The sequence below is a fragment of the Hippichthys cyanospilos genome, chromosome 3 (genome assembly GCF_059441005.1).
Source record: "Hippichthys cyanospilos isolate Australia breed blue-spotted pipefish chromosome 3, RoL_Hcya_1.0, whole genome shotgun sequence".
Taxonomy (NCBI): domain Eukaryota; kingdom Metazoa; phylum Chordata; class Actinopteri; order Syngnathiformes; family Syngnathidae; genus Hippichthys; species Hippichthys cyanospilos.
In genome coordinates, this window is record NC_142371.1 from 17,037,485 (window position 1) to 17,051,264 (window position 13,780).

The following is a 13,780-nucleotide window of genomic DNA, read 5'->3' on the forward strand; positions in this document are numbered from 1 at the left end:
ATGAGTAAATGTCTCCAATCACTCAATATGGTTGTCAATTAACTCGCTCGATGGCAGCCCAGGAAAAATGAACGTCCATAGCCGTTATTGGCAATAAATGAGTTAACCTAGTTTTGAAGCAAAAATTGTTTTTGGATGGAGATAATGGAACTTCAGGTACAGTCCATATGTCTGCAGAAAAAAAACTCAGTTGTCCCAATCCAAACAGGTGATCAGCTTTATTGACATAAACAAGCAAGGCTGTAACGAAACAGGAAGCAAAACAAAAGAGTGATGAGTCCTTTCAAGGATATTTATTTGCGTTCACCTTTTTGTCTCGGCAACGCAGAGTGGGCGAAGGGCGTCCCGACCGAGCCGGTCGTCGAAAAGGCCGGGATGTCCTCAAATGAGGACACTGGGACAGTGGGCTAATGAGTCAAATCCAACAACTAACATCCACCAACGTGGACACAAGTGAATTGTCGGACCTCAGGAGGATTTGATGATTTTGCCAATTTAATGCAAAATTAGGAAGACGTGACAACAAAATACGAACGTCAACAAATGTCTTTTTACCAATTTTCGACAGACTAGTTGGGGACCCCCCCCCCCCTGCAAAAACAAGGTGGTCTCAGTGACAACAAACGAGTCTTGCTACTTTTTGGTTGTCTTGCGGATCAGGGCCATCCTCTGGAATAATAAAAAATTTTGAAAAACACAGAAAATGAGAAACAACAATGACCCGGATAGGACAGGGCGCGAAAATGATCCGTTCGTTACCTGTTTGTGAGCCTCGGTGGTGCACGCCTTTTTAAAGGGTCGGATCTCGTCAGACCCGTAACCCGGGATCCACATGTTCCACTGACGCTCTGCCGAAAAAACAAAGATCATTTCGAATTTCAATCCCGAGCTGATGAAAAAAAAACAAACAAAAGGGTAAAAGGTTCTGACCGAGGTGCAGCTGGACATCTTTGACCTCCAGACTGCTGGACTTGCGATGGCGCGCCAACTGACACGCGGCCGTCACCACGCTCTCGATGAAGTCGTCGGCGATCTGCAGCAGCATCTGCACACACGCGCTTCGCAGTTGGACATAGATCCTCTGGACGGACGCGTCCACTTTTGTGTCCGTTTTGTCTCGATAAAATGAGTGTCTTCCCAACCAAGCATGCGAGACATCGAAAAGGCCAGAATGTCCTCACCCAAGCACACTACGGATTAGGAGGCTAGCTTCAATGAGTGAAATGTTATACACCAAAAACCACTGTCCATTACCATGGACACAAATGCGTAGTCTCAGAAAGATACAGAGACAAAATTCTGCATTCCAGCCAAGCACGTGAGACATCACGGGAAAGGCCTGAATGTCCTCAGCCGAGCACACTTGGGCTTAGAATGCCAGCGTCAATGAATCAAATGTTGTAGACCGAAACCCAACGCACACCACAGTGGACACGAATGAACGGGCTGTCTCGCGGGAGGTTATGTGAAGAAGGTGGGTGGGGGGACAGACCTCCTCCACGTCCTCATCCAGCTGCTCGTTGGGATCGATTTCCCTCACCAGGTCTTGAAGCTTCTTCTTGCTCAGCACCTGAAAGGGATGCTTTCAACAATTGGCAAAGCATTTGCGTGTGATTTGGCTGGACGGCTTTGATAGGATGAGCAACCTGAGATCCTTCCGGGCTGCTTCTGCCCGCCGGGCCGGGCGCCCCCATCACCTTGACCGCCGCTGCGGTGCTGTTGGCCATGCCGGCGGCCTGGATTGGCAGGATGCGACACTTTCCCAGCAAGCCCTTACGGTCGGATTATGTGCGATACGGGAACGCGTCCATATAAATGCAGAAGGGGGGGGGGGGGGGATCTGTCAGACTCCAAATATTAGGCGCACCTGTTGGATCAGCATTGTGTGATTGACGTTTAAAAGTATTCAGAATATATTTTCCAAAACTATTTTGCCCCTTGCTGCCCATTGAAAATGTTGTCATCGCTTGGTCACGTGACACCCACAAGCTGAGCCATGATCGGTCGCCACCTGAGCGCATGTGATGTCATTTTCAGGGGAACAGCAAGTGGCAAATAATGTTTTTAAAAGTGTTAGTTGTTCATGAAAAATAAGGTAGTCATCAAAATAATGATAATACTATAACGACAAATGGACAGATCTAGCCTTGGAAATCAATTCTGGAACCATTTTTACGACTCCAAAGTCCATATTTTCACCGCAAACTTTCCTCAAATGGACATATTTACCCACGTGCATTATTTTTAATCGTTTACGAGTGTAGAACTTTGACCTAATTCACGTGGGTGAAATTTCAGCCGCCTGATAACTTCTTGATCAAATAATTTTCAAGTTAAAACGTTCAGTTAATCTGGACATCACGTGACTTATTTCGTTCCCCAAATTGACACTTTTGTTTCTTGCATATATTTTTCTTGCATTAACCCGCCCCGTTCGAAGCACCCCAAGGCAAAACTTTTCAAAAATAATTCCGACGCACTTTACACGCCATTTCTGCAGAAATATTATTTTCTAGTGGTTTCAATGATATGGATGCTTCGGTGACTCATCGCTACGAACGCAGTTGAAGCTTCTTTTTCAATTCCAGCGCCGCACGCAAAAAAACAAAAAAACGGACCAGCACAGTTTTCGAAAAAAGATTCCAGCGAACGAATTCAAATACAGCGACTATGCATAATCGTGCAAAGTGTTGTGCTAAAAACAAGCAGCCATGTAGCGCTAACGTTAGCCGAGCAAGGTAACGTTAGCATCGCGCCTTTTCCGCACAGATTGCCGCATCTCGCACGATTCTCCTCTTACCCAACTAAGTCGACATCATAAGTCCATGTTTTGGTGCCGCTGCGACGGGAAAATGCAGGAGATCGACAGACAAAAAACGTTTTAGCAAAGCTACGGAGGAGCTAGCCTAAAAAGAAAATAAAAGCAGCGAGATTGTTTTTTTCCCTACCCCTCTTTTTCCGGTTGGTTGCTTTTTACTTCCGTCTCTCTTCTGCCGCTCGAAGGATATGTTGTGTCATTACAACTCAAATTGAATGGCAGTTCGTATGCGGGAAAAATAATGAGACCCTTAGCTTTCAAATTGTTCGATACAGTTTTCTCATCGTCACAAACGGAAATAACACTGTGACTTGATTCCACGTCATTACATTGTTCGCATGCAACATTTATCGTGTTGTGTTTGAATTGTTTTCGTAACTGCCACATAACCACAACAACAAATAACCGGACAATAAACAACATTCAGGTCTTTATTTGTATTTAATTAATGTTTATTTTGTCGTAGAATTCTACCTCAGTTCGTGAGTGCAAGCAATTAAAAGGGGAGGGGTTTTCCCAAATCTAACTGCAGTGCTTGTTTTTGCCAGCAGAGGTCACTAGCTGTTATGGAAGCTTGCCAAAATGACTTAATTTTCCAACAGATTGGCCCCAAATGGCCCACAAAAGCTTCATTTGAACATCACTAAAAATATGCATATATGATCCATAATCGGTGTTCAATTCGGCCATTTTCAGTTTTTTTTCTGCTCATTTAGAAGCCTCGACACTACTTTAAACCTACATCACGTCAGGCAGTTTGAAGCATCAAAAAAAAAAAAGCTTACAAGGCACGCTTTACGGTTTGAGCGCTGCTCTAAGCATTTTTCAGCGTCGGCGTGGTGTGCACGTAGGCTACAAAAACATGCTGCATTGTCACCCTTCCAACAGTCAACAAGGTTGGACTCGTCTGTCCACTTTGGTAAGCCGCGCCCACTCTAACTAGCTTTAAAGTCAACACCTGCTAGCTTAGTTTCATGTTCAAATCACCCCTGGCCAATTTAGCCTCTACGTATATGTGGATTAAGATCACCAGTGATTGGAATTTGCGGCAATGGACTCGATGTCTGCTCTTTTTTTGCTGGCAATGGCCTCCGTAGGACACGGTAAATAGAATTTGGCTCTACCGAATCGTTACTCGCGTTTGAAGATTTGATTCTGGTTAAACGACTGCAAATTCATTTGGCGGAAATGCAAACTTGCTAGGTGTGGTCAAAGCTAGAGGTCCGCCTTGACATGATGCTATTACTGGAAATTCCCCATATATATGAATCTATAAATACATGTATATATATACATCTGTAGCCATTTCTCCTCAGGAGGGTCACTGGCTTACAATTGCCTATCCCGGCATTTGGTAAATACCATGAACTGGTTGGTCGCCAGCCAATCACGGGGCGCACCCATACACACAACCGTGCACACACCCGATTACACCTAAGGGTATTTTCGAGTGTCTAATACACCTGCCATGCATGTTTTTGGAGTAACGGAGGAAGCCAAAGTGCCTGGAAAGAACCCTCATGGGCTAGGGGAGAACAGGCAAACTCCACACAGAAAGGCCAGAGCGAGCTGGATTTAAACTGCCGGATTAACCATATGTACTGTATATATTTACGAGATGCAAGAGGTGGCTCTCAAGTGGAATAACCTGTTTTACTACCGCGCTAGATTCTTCCCGCACGCGTGTTAGTCTGGCAGGAAATTTGATGTTTTTGTCCGCTCGCAGGTGATTTGCTCATCCGAGGTCCCAAGCAAAGCGTTGCGGAAGGCGACAGCGTGACCTTGGAGTGCTCGTATTCTCAGCATCAATTCAACATCAGTCGCGTCAGATTTGAGCGCTTCTCAAAGGTCAGTTCTTCCAAACGCCTCCCCGGCCAGGGGCGGGGCTACATGGCGGCCTATCGTGAATATCAATTCTGACATCCCTGAAACGTTTATGCAGATTCCAAATCCTTGCCCGATTCCCTTTCCGACAAGCCCTCATTTGTGAAGCTCGATCTGGTTTTTCCCGAGATTCCGTGGGACCCCCGCTTACAAAATTAATTTATTCCAGAAGTCATTTCTTAATGGGAATTTTTCGTAAGTGGAGCCACTCTTTAGATGTAACTAGCCTAATCCGTTCCAAGCCTATGAAAGCTCCTAAACCCTTTAAATTCATTCTATTCATGGTGAGGGTTGATAATATGAATGCAGTTCATTTGTGTGCCTTGAGATGGCGCTGGTGTGTTGGTGGTGCATGAAGAGCATTTTGTTAAGGTGGTTTTCAATGGACGTTTTCATTTTACGCTGCCGGTCACCTAGGCGTAATCTACTAGCCCGCGGTAGCAACAATATTTATTTTTTGGATCATTTTGAGCATCTAAGTTTAGGTTTAAGGTCATGAGAAGCGCTTGCTGTTTGTTTCTTCAGCCTTCTCGCCGACGTGCTAACGAGGCGCTAACGTCGGACGCGACAGCGAGCTAGTCAACTCGCGATTTAAGAGAGAGGAATTTTCATTCGTGACGAGATGCGATATTTTCCCAAAGAAGCATTTTTTAACCTGAATTCTCACAACTCGAAACGTTGATACCACTGGAAATGACGTTACGTCTGTCGCGAACGTCAAATTTGACGTCTGTGAACCTTTTCGGCAGATGCGCTGTTCCCTGAAATCCAATCCTGAAATCCGAGGGTTCAAAGTAAGGCGGCCACGCCCCTTTTCGCTTCCTCGAAAAATGTCCGATTCGGCGGGTCGTAACCCCAAAAAGCCTTCCCCTAACAGACATCAAATTTGAGATTTTGCCTTGCGTCATCACTATCAAGAAGTCGAAGAAATCTTATCACTTATCGCCGAAAAGGAGACCGGGCCTCCCGGTGGGATTCCAAACGCTTATCCGATTCCCGTTTGGCCTCCGACGACCCCTTTGCAGATCCTGCAGATGTGGACGGCGGTCCGGCCGGCTTCGTGGCGCTTCTACCCGCTGGACGTGAAGCGGGCGGAGGACAAGATGGTGTTGCGCATCCCCCGCGCCGCCCCCTTTTCCGACACGCTCTTCCGCTGCGTGTCGGACGACGGCAACTTGAGCGCGCCCAACAACGTCTCCCAAAGTCTCGCCATCAAAGTCAAGTGTGAGTACTGCTGCCGCAGCTTCTCTTTTATTCTTTTTCATGATTATTTTCATGTATTACACTATGATGTAGTGAATTATTTTCATCTTTTAACATTTTATCACATAATCAATTATTACACATATACTGTATGTGTGTATGTATATTTATATTTGTTACAAAGTCTGTATTAAACCCATTTGTGGGCCAGAAGCAGCCCGCGGGCCGTATGTTTGACACCCTCGGTATATAGGTTGATTGTGGTGTTTTTTGTTGTTGTTTGTTTTTATCATTTTTTCAGGTTTTTGTTTGTTTTTTTTAAACATTGTTTTGAGTTCAAATAAGGGCCTGATCATTCGGGAAAATCCATCATTTTTCCTTGGAAATTCCCGATGGCCAGCAGCCCTCTTTTGAATGGCTTTGTTTAATCATTTAAAAAAAAAGTTGTTTATTAGACATTTCTCAATTTGTTGGTTTTTTTTGTCCATTTTTCATGTTTATTATAACGAATGGCTTTATTTCTTTGTTCATTTTTTTGTTGATAATTGGTGATAATAAGATAAATTACATAAATAAATAAAAGTGGCATCGAGCATACCACCTTTTTCAGGCTGATACCAGCACAAGTACTTAACTTCTGAGTAGTCACCGATACCAAGCACCAATACATATTTTTTTATACTCAAAATTCCCCCAATTTACAATTACATAGTTTAAAAAAAGAGCTTTCTATTCCAGTATAGCATTTCATCCGCGTTAAATTTAACAGCATATCAATAATTTAAATAACATTTCATTATATTTAACATGAGAATTTTTTTTTAAACGAATGCCAATTTCCAATCGTTTCATTTCTTTCTGATTTTCGATCATAAAATTGCTCCATATGTCGCCCATACTAGTATTGGCGATACCCGATACGGTGAAATAAGGCCAGATATCATCCGTATCTGTTGTATATGTTTTACTCTTAAAACACTTTCATCAGGCGGCCATTACAATTCTCTCACGTTTCTCTTTTTTAACAGCCTCAGTTTAAAACTTTGTTGAAGGTAGGCAAGAAAAATGCACCAAAAAAAAAAAAAAAATATTAAAAAGCAAGACTGCGAACAGCGAGGGAATACTTTAACTCCTGTCAAGGCTAGCGGATTGAAACCCAGATTTTTATTATTTTTTTTTTTTATATCAGCGCAGCAGGGCGCAAAAGAGCACTTGTCGTCATGCGGGTCGCAAGGACACATGAATAGTTAATAACCGGAGAAATATCCACACGGGCGTTCCGCTCACAGGGAGCAGCGCTACGGTTTCCCTTTTGTTCTGCTGCCCCCCCCTCCAATTTATCAGCGCGCTTCGCGTCGACTATCGGCGTCCTCCATCTTCTTGCGGCCGGCCCATCGACCTCCCGGGCCTCGCGGGGGCGATCAATAAGAAATTGAGATTAGACGGCGGCGAGAGGACACTTAGGACCGAGGGCTTCTATTGAGATGGAGGAGAAAAAGAGACGTTATTCACATGGCTTGGTCTCAATAAGTCCATTAGGCTCCCATCATTATTGATGAGCGGCCATTGGGAGGCGCCGCCGGGCCGCTTCATCATACGCCAAATAAGACCAAAATAAATAGGTTTATGTTTGCCCGTGGAATGTTACTTTTCATGTGATGTGTGATTCCGTTTCACTGAAGGAAAAGAAAGCGCTGTTTGTGAACCCTCCTGTCATGTTAATGGGGCCAAACGACCCCTTTGAACCCCACTGTAATGTTTGTTTCCAAGGAAGGCCAAGGTTACTCCCGGGTCACTTTGACCCGGCTGATAGTTACTCACCCAAACGTGTCCAATATGTTTAGAATCCGAATCCAACGTTTCCAGTATCTTATGGTAATTTCTCGAGAAGAGCCATACTTTTTGCGGGGCGTTATGACCCGGGGTTGTGTGTATTTAACAGACTGTGTCCAAATAAAAATAAAAAATAAAAATAAATAAATAAAATTTCTACCCGTGTGTTACATTTGTTTCTCAGGAATAATAACAGTATCCTGGGTCATTTTGACCCGGGGTCATGCTTCACAACTCTTTGTTTGTGTCACGAACAAATCCTGTGATTTGTTAGTATGTTGCGTATGTTTGTACGTGTAGAATCCAAATTCAAATGTTGTTTTAACCAGTGATTTATGGTCTTTTCCCAAGAAAGCAATCATTTGTCCGGGTCATTACGACCCAGGGTTTTTTGTGTTTACCAAACCGTGTCAAAATTGTTATTTTTTTAAATTGTGAACCCACTCACAAATGAACAACGGCAATATGATTTCGACCTGTGTGTTGCGTTTGTTTTTCTGGAAAAGTAATAACAATATCAAGATTTGGTAGTTAGCACGTTTGCTGAAATTGTGTTTGATTGTAGACCTTGGAGACGTGCATCTTTCCCGGGAGGGCTTGATCAGTTTCCTGGATGTTTCCAAGGAGCTGCGCGTACGGCAAGGCGACGACGTTAGCATCAAGTGCTCGGCCAGCTCCTCGCAAGAACCCAACTACTGCTGGTATAAGGAGGTGAGCCTTCCAACTTGATTTACAAGACAACGGGAACAAAAAAAAAACTTCAAAAATCATCACGTCTATTCCCGTCGACGGGAGTGAACAAGTGAAGAAAAATAAGAAATATGTGTTAAAGTGGTTACGTTAGGGGTCTCCAAACTGCGATCCGGGGGCCATTTATGGCACACCATCCCCAAATGCTGATGACTTTTCTGGCTAAAATATCAAATCTGCAAGTTGTCATCAACTTTAAAAATGTTAGGGAAACAACAAGTATTTTGTATTTACTGGAGATGTATTTGTAGTTGCTCCCTTTCTTAGTCCTGGTTTCATAAATCAAAACTCTACCATACAATGCTGTACACAATCTTAGAATCAAGCAATTCAACCTCAGCAATACTTTGTTTTTCTTGTAGTGTATGTGACAGATGAAATTTCGACAAATGCTCATGAAACCGTCTTCTATAGTTGTAGGGCAGGCGGTTATAAACGACAACCGGCATCCACCATTTGTGTCACGTAACGCATGAAAGTGCCATCCAATGTTTGCAAAAAATGTGTTTGCCTGATACCGATACTTTGTATCGATACTCGCCCACCCTCAATATTGTCATCTGTTTGCATGCGTGGCTGCTCCCGGCGTGTGCTCACGTTGCCTCGAACCCTTCAGGGCGACGACTGGATCCTGCCCTCTCCCGTCATGACGCTGCGGAAAGTGGGCGCGGCCGACGGCGGCGTCTACACGTGCGCGGTCGAACACCCTGACGGCTTGCTCGGCAAAACGCAAAACATCAGCATCGTGGTTGTGCCGAGTAAGAACATTTTCATCAAATTCAAGTAGACGCGAAGGGCGACTTTCTCGGTACGTTATCATCACAACAACGGAAATCGATGAAAATCTATTTAAACGGGTGATTCTCAATTTTTTTTCAATGACATAGCCACTGTGATTTTTTTTCCAGCCAATCGCAACCCTAATTAGCATACTCAGCAACAAATATTTTTTTATTGAAAAAAAAAATACTAAAAGATTTTAACCATGTACATTTTAACCATGTAGCCTCATGTTCCAATTAATTTGCTCTAAGACACGCAAGGAAGCAGAGAAAACAACGCACACCAGAAAAAGAAGCAAACAATAAATAAGAGCATGCGAAAAAAAAGAAGCGCAAAAGAAAAAAGAGGCACGCAAGAAAACAATTGGAACGAAAGATAAAGGGAGCAAACAATCACAATATAGCATTAAAATAACAATACATTTCTTGTTCGCTTCTTTTTCTTTCATGTTTTTTCTTACATGCTCTTTTTTATTGTTTGCTCGCGCGCTTCCTTTTTTTGCTTGCTTCGTTTTTCTTTGGTGCTCTTTTGATTGTTGAACCCTTCCCTCTTGTAAGATGCTTTTGCTGTTTTTGTCAACCTTGTTTTGTCGTTATCAGGGCGCATCAGGGCCACGGTAAATTCGCCTGCAAGTGTGTTTGTACGTAGCTGCGAGTATTTTGACTCCGTGTTGACAGTTTTCCGTCCCGGACCGGACTCCCTCCGCGGGGACCGGGCGGCCGACGGCGGTCGAGCTTAACGAAACGTGAAAGCGGCGCGATCGGCGTCGAACGGAAACGCGGGCGGTCCGGTGGGCCGACGTCCCGCCGCTTCGTCCTCGTCCCGGCAGGCAAACTGTCTTATTTTTCAGCGCGGCTAATTTCATTACAACATTCCCGGCTAATCCAATTAGAGCGCCTCATCTGTCTCCATCATCTTTATCGGTGACCTGTGAGAGGACGGCGGCGGCGGGACGCGCGGGCCTTTTGGAAACGCCGTCCTCTCTCGCGCGCTAAAAGTGTCACCGGGCGGCCGTCTGTTATTTATTACGGGAGAGATGGTACGAGTGCGGCAATTGACTCCGGGGTCGCCGGCGTGCCAAAGTGCCTCCGCTCGCTTTCCCCCCGAGCGCGGCTGCTAATTAAACAGGAAATCTCTCGGGGATGCCGATAATGATTTTTCATCCTTGAAGGGCTCCGGAATGGCGCATTTTGCTACCTGCGACGAAAACCCGTCGGGTGGAATCTGTAAAAATCAGACCCCTGACGGAAACGGTTCACGCATGATTTCTATCTAAATTCTGAGACAGGACGCCGACAACTCAGTAGACATCTTAGACGGACCCATCAACAACAACACTTTGACTTTGACGACGAGCCGGCAAGAAGTGAAAGGAAACAGGAAACTTAATACGCTCAAAACGAACGAGACAACAAGGAGTACCTGGACAAGACACGATTGGAACAGGAACCGATAGTTCAGCGCCAGGGAAGCAGGCTATGGAAGACCGGCGGACACGATCACATGGAGCGGACGCTAGCAAAAGGGGAGCGCAAACATGAACGAAGAACATGAAATGTCACATTTTGCTACTTGCGATGAAAACTCGCCAAGTGGAATCGTTAGTTTCTGTTTTCAAAAAAAGTTGAAATAAATAGAGATGTTATGTCTCAGGAAAGGGTAAAAAAACAACAAAACAAAGCTCTTACGTAAATAAAGTACGACAAGACTTTAAAATAAACACACTCGAATCTAACGAGACGACGACGACCACCCGGACGAGACGCAATTGGAACAGGGAGCTGATAGGCCAACACGAGGGAAGCGGATGACGGGCGGACGCAATCGCATTGATGAGACACTGACACAAATCCGAACCCGACGAAAATAGGCAAAATGCAGATGAATGACGAGAATTCTTAAAAAAAAAAAAAAAAAACCACGGAATAAGCATTGATGATAGGTGGCTTTTCGGACACTGACTGACTGTCCCTTGGTTTGTCACTGACTGACACCTGTTTTCATCAAAAAAAAAAACAAAACTGTCAACCTAAAGAAAAATATTACAGAAAGTGTGTTTTTGGCGATAAAACAAAATGGTGGGTAAAAGAAAATGACGGCAATTGATTAAAAAAAAATGGTTCCACAGATGACCCCGATTGGTTGGAGAGCCAAAGCGGCGTTCTGGTGCTGGTGAGCTCGTTGGCGGTGGCCTGCGGCTTGTCGGTCCTGGCCGCCGCGCTCAGCATTTGCGTCCACCGCAGGAAGAAAAGAGCCAAGGCCAAACCCATGTAAGTCACGGCGCATACAGTACCTCGCGAGATTCCACGCGACGTCGTCGCCGCAAAGTTGCTAGGCCGCCGTGTAGCTCCGCTCACCATGTTTTTTCTGTTTTTTTTAAACGTTCCGTTATGTATCCGCTAGGTGGCGCTGCGCTCTAGGGAATGTCTACTCAATGATCAGAGAAGTCAGCGGTTTATGCGGCCAGCACACGATACGATCCATATATAAGGCGCACCGGATTATAAGGCTCACCGTCACCTTTTAAAAACAATTTATGCTTTTAGGTGCGTCTTATAGTGTTGAAAATACGGTACATAGAATTATAAATGAGAAGACATCTCCACAAGTGGGAGGAGTTGCTATTTTTTGTTGTCGTTGACACCAATAATTTGCCTTTTAGCGAAGATGAATATTGGCCCTAAATATCGGTTATTGGTTTTCTTGGGTGGCCGAATGGAAAAACGGGTTTTCGCTGCGAATCCTGTCAATATCAGGATTCAAATGGCCTTTGCGCGAGGCCGCTCCACCTCATCGTCCCGATTGTGTGCTTTTCTCGCGGATCGCGCCATCGGTGCGCGTTTGACGCCGTCCTCGGGTATCGGACTCATGGGTCAGCCCGACGGGTCCCGGCGTCCTTATTTGAGGACATCCCGGCCTTTTCGACGATCTCATGCGCTTGGTTGACTTTGCTGTGACGCGCCGACCTATCAACGCGGCCCGAAGCGTAAAAAGCGAGAGCAAATGGAAGTCACGTCAAAGTTGGCCGACGACGGCATGTTAATGCGCGGCGTGACCCCCCTCGCCGCGTCGCTCCTTGACCTCTTTGCCACATTTGCATTTTCACAGGAAATTGGCTGGAGTCATGCATATTTATGGCGCGGGAGAAAACGTATCCTTCGTACGGTTTTGACCCTTTAAATTGAAATCAATCCTCGGATAATTATGAGCGTTAACAGTTTGACGGCGGGGGCGGAGCCAGAAATGTGGAGCACTTTCACTCCTAGACATTTTCCCTGAAGAAACCCGCAACCGCTTGCAGCCACCTGGATTCTTTTGATACTTGATTTGATACTTTTGATTTACTACTACTAAGTTGTAGTAGTAGTTTCTTGTCTATTATTGTATTATTTTGTATTATTATCATTACTATTACTATGTTATCGTATTTCGAATAGCATAATTCTATTATATTGTTATTGTCATTATTACTGTATTGTATTGTGTATTATTACATTACTGTCTTACTACTTTTACTATTACGTTTTATTACAATTGTCTTATTGTTATGTTATTAACATTATTGTTATTATGACTTTTAGCATCCCGAGTACTATTAATATACGACTCTGATATTGTTATTCATTCTTACTGTTACCCGTCCCACCCATTCCTAGCACAATTTAATATTGATGCTACCCCCCCCCACTAGAAATAAGTTTTTGCGGCGTCCTAACGGCTCTCCTGTTTTTTGGGGCGGCGCATAGAGACGACGGGTCCCAGATCAAGCCCATCTACAAGAGCAGCGCCGAGACTCTCCTGTCCAACTGCGGGGACAATCAGCCTCTGGTGGCCGTGTGACGCCGACGGCGGGGACGCGCGCATCCAAATGAGTAACTCGCCAGGAAAAAACAAAAAACAAAAAAGGCTCGGGCCATTGCTTTGCGTGGGGGACGCTCAATTTTCTGCCCATTTCCCGCATTTTGGCGGCGACGGGCTATGCGCTTTTGAGCTTTGTTAGCCGGGGCAACGTTTTGCATGTATTCGCTTGAAAATCGATTGCGGGGCTTTGCGCAGCCTTCCCAATGGCGAGCACTTTGTTGATTTCCGCCTGATGTCTTCATCCGGTTCCCATGACAGCGTTTTTTTTTTTTTTTTTTCTCAACAACCTTTGCACTTGTGGATTCGAGCAAGGCAATTTGACAGACCGCCCACAGCACAGCCGCAGCTCGCACGTATTAGAGCGCATTATGAATAATAACGCGCAATCAGCGGGAGTCCACGCTTTGCTCTCCGTCTGCTAAAGCACTTTTCAAGACATAAACAGTAAATGCGTGATAAAGTAGAGCCACTCTCCGCTGGCGCTGTGTGAGATTTCCAGAAGGTTTCTGCAGGTGGCATTTGATTGAATGCTTTTCAATGCGGGTGTTTTGTCTCGTAGAAAAGTTCAAGTCCTTCTGTGAAATCTTTGTCGGATGAAAACAAGTACTCTCCAATGCAAAGTTTCGCTTCATAAATAATAGAAATTCA

The 13,780-nt window shown here is 44.8% G+C and overlaps 2 protein-coding genes across 3 annotated transcripts; one reads left to right on the forward strand and one right to left on the reverse strand.

The window, feature by feature from the left end:
* Positions 1-190: 190 nt before the first annotated feature.
* Positions 191-2,978, reverse strand: taf12 (TAF12 RNA polymerase II, TATA box binding protein (TBP)-associated factor). Of its 2 annotated transcripts, none has more exons than XM_088412104.1 (6): positions 2,801-2,978; positions 1,647-1,867; positions 1,493-1,570; positions 931-1,045; positions 760-848; positions 191-669 (listed from the first exon to the last, which is right to left on the reverse strand). In XM_088412104.1, the coding sequence occupies exons 2-6, from the start codon at positions 1,725-1,727 to the stop codon at positions 634-636; spliced, it is 399 nt and encodes a 132-aa protein (XP_088268230.1). In that variant the 5' UTR covers positions 1,728-1,867; positions 2,801-2,978; the 3' UTR covers positions 191-633. The 2 variants fall into 2 exon arrangements, with proteins under 2 accessions (XP_088268230.1, XP_088268231.1); XM_088412105.1 differs by having other exon boundaries at positions 1,647-1,772; positions 2,801-2,977.
* A 779-nt stretch (positions 2,979-3,757) lies between these two features.
* On the forward strand, positions 3,758-13,780 carry LOC148425985 (uncharacterized). Its single transcript, XM_088409305.1, has 7 exons — positions 3,758-3,921; positions 4,545-4,666; positions 5,728-5,926; positions 8,304-8,449; positions 9,105-9,246; positions 11,400-11,541; positions 13,018-13,780. The coding sequence occupies exons 1-7, from the start codon at positions 3,870-3,872 to the stop codon at positions 13,109-13,111; spliced, it is 897 nt and encodes a 298-aa protein (XP_088265431.1). The 5' UTR covers positions 3,758-3,869; the 3' UTR covers positions 13,112-13,780.

Coding starts and splice junctions, on each gene's coding strand:
- taf12 (XM_088412104.1), bottom strand. CDS start 1,727: ATGGCCAACAGCACCGCAGCGGCGGTCAAGGTGATGGGGGCGCCCGGC. Junction 1,571..1,646: donor GCAGCCCGGAAGGATCTCAG/GTTGCTCATCCT, acceptor CATCCCTTTCAG/GTGCTGAGCAAGAAGAAGCT. Junction 849..930: donor AGATGTCCAGCTGCACCTCG/GTCAGAACCTTT, acceptor TTTTTTCGGCAG/AGCGTCAGTGGAACATGTGG.
- LOC148425985 (XM_088409305.1), top strand. CDS start 3,870: ATGGACTCGATGTCTGCTCTTTTTTTGCTGGCAATGGCCTCCGTAGGA. Junction 4,667..5,727: donor GATTTGAGCGCTTCTCAAAG/GTCAGTTCTTCC, acceptor ACCCCTTTGCAG/ATCCTGCAGATGTGGACGGC. Junction 11,542..13,017: donor AGAGCCAAGGCCAAACCCAT/GTAAGTCACGGC, acceptor GGCGGCGCATAG/AGACGACGGGTCCCAGATCA.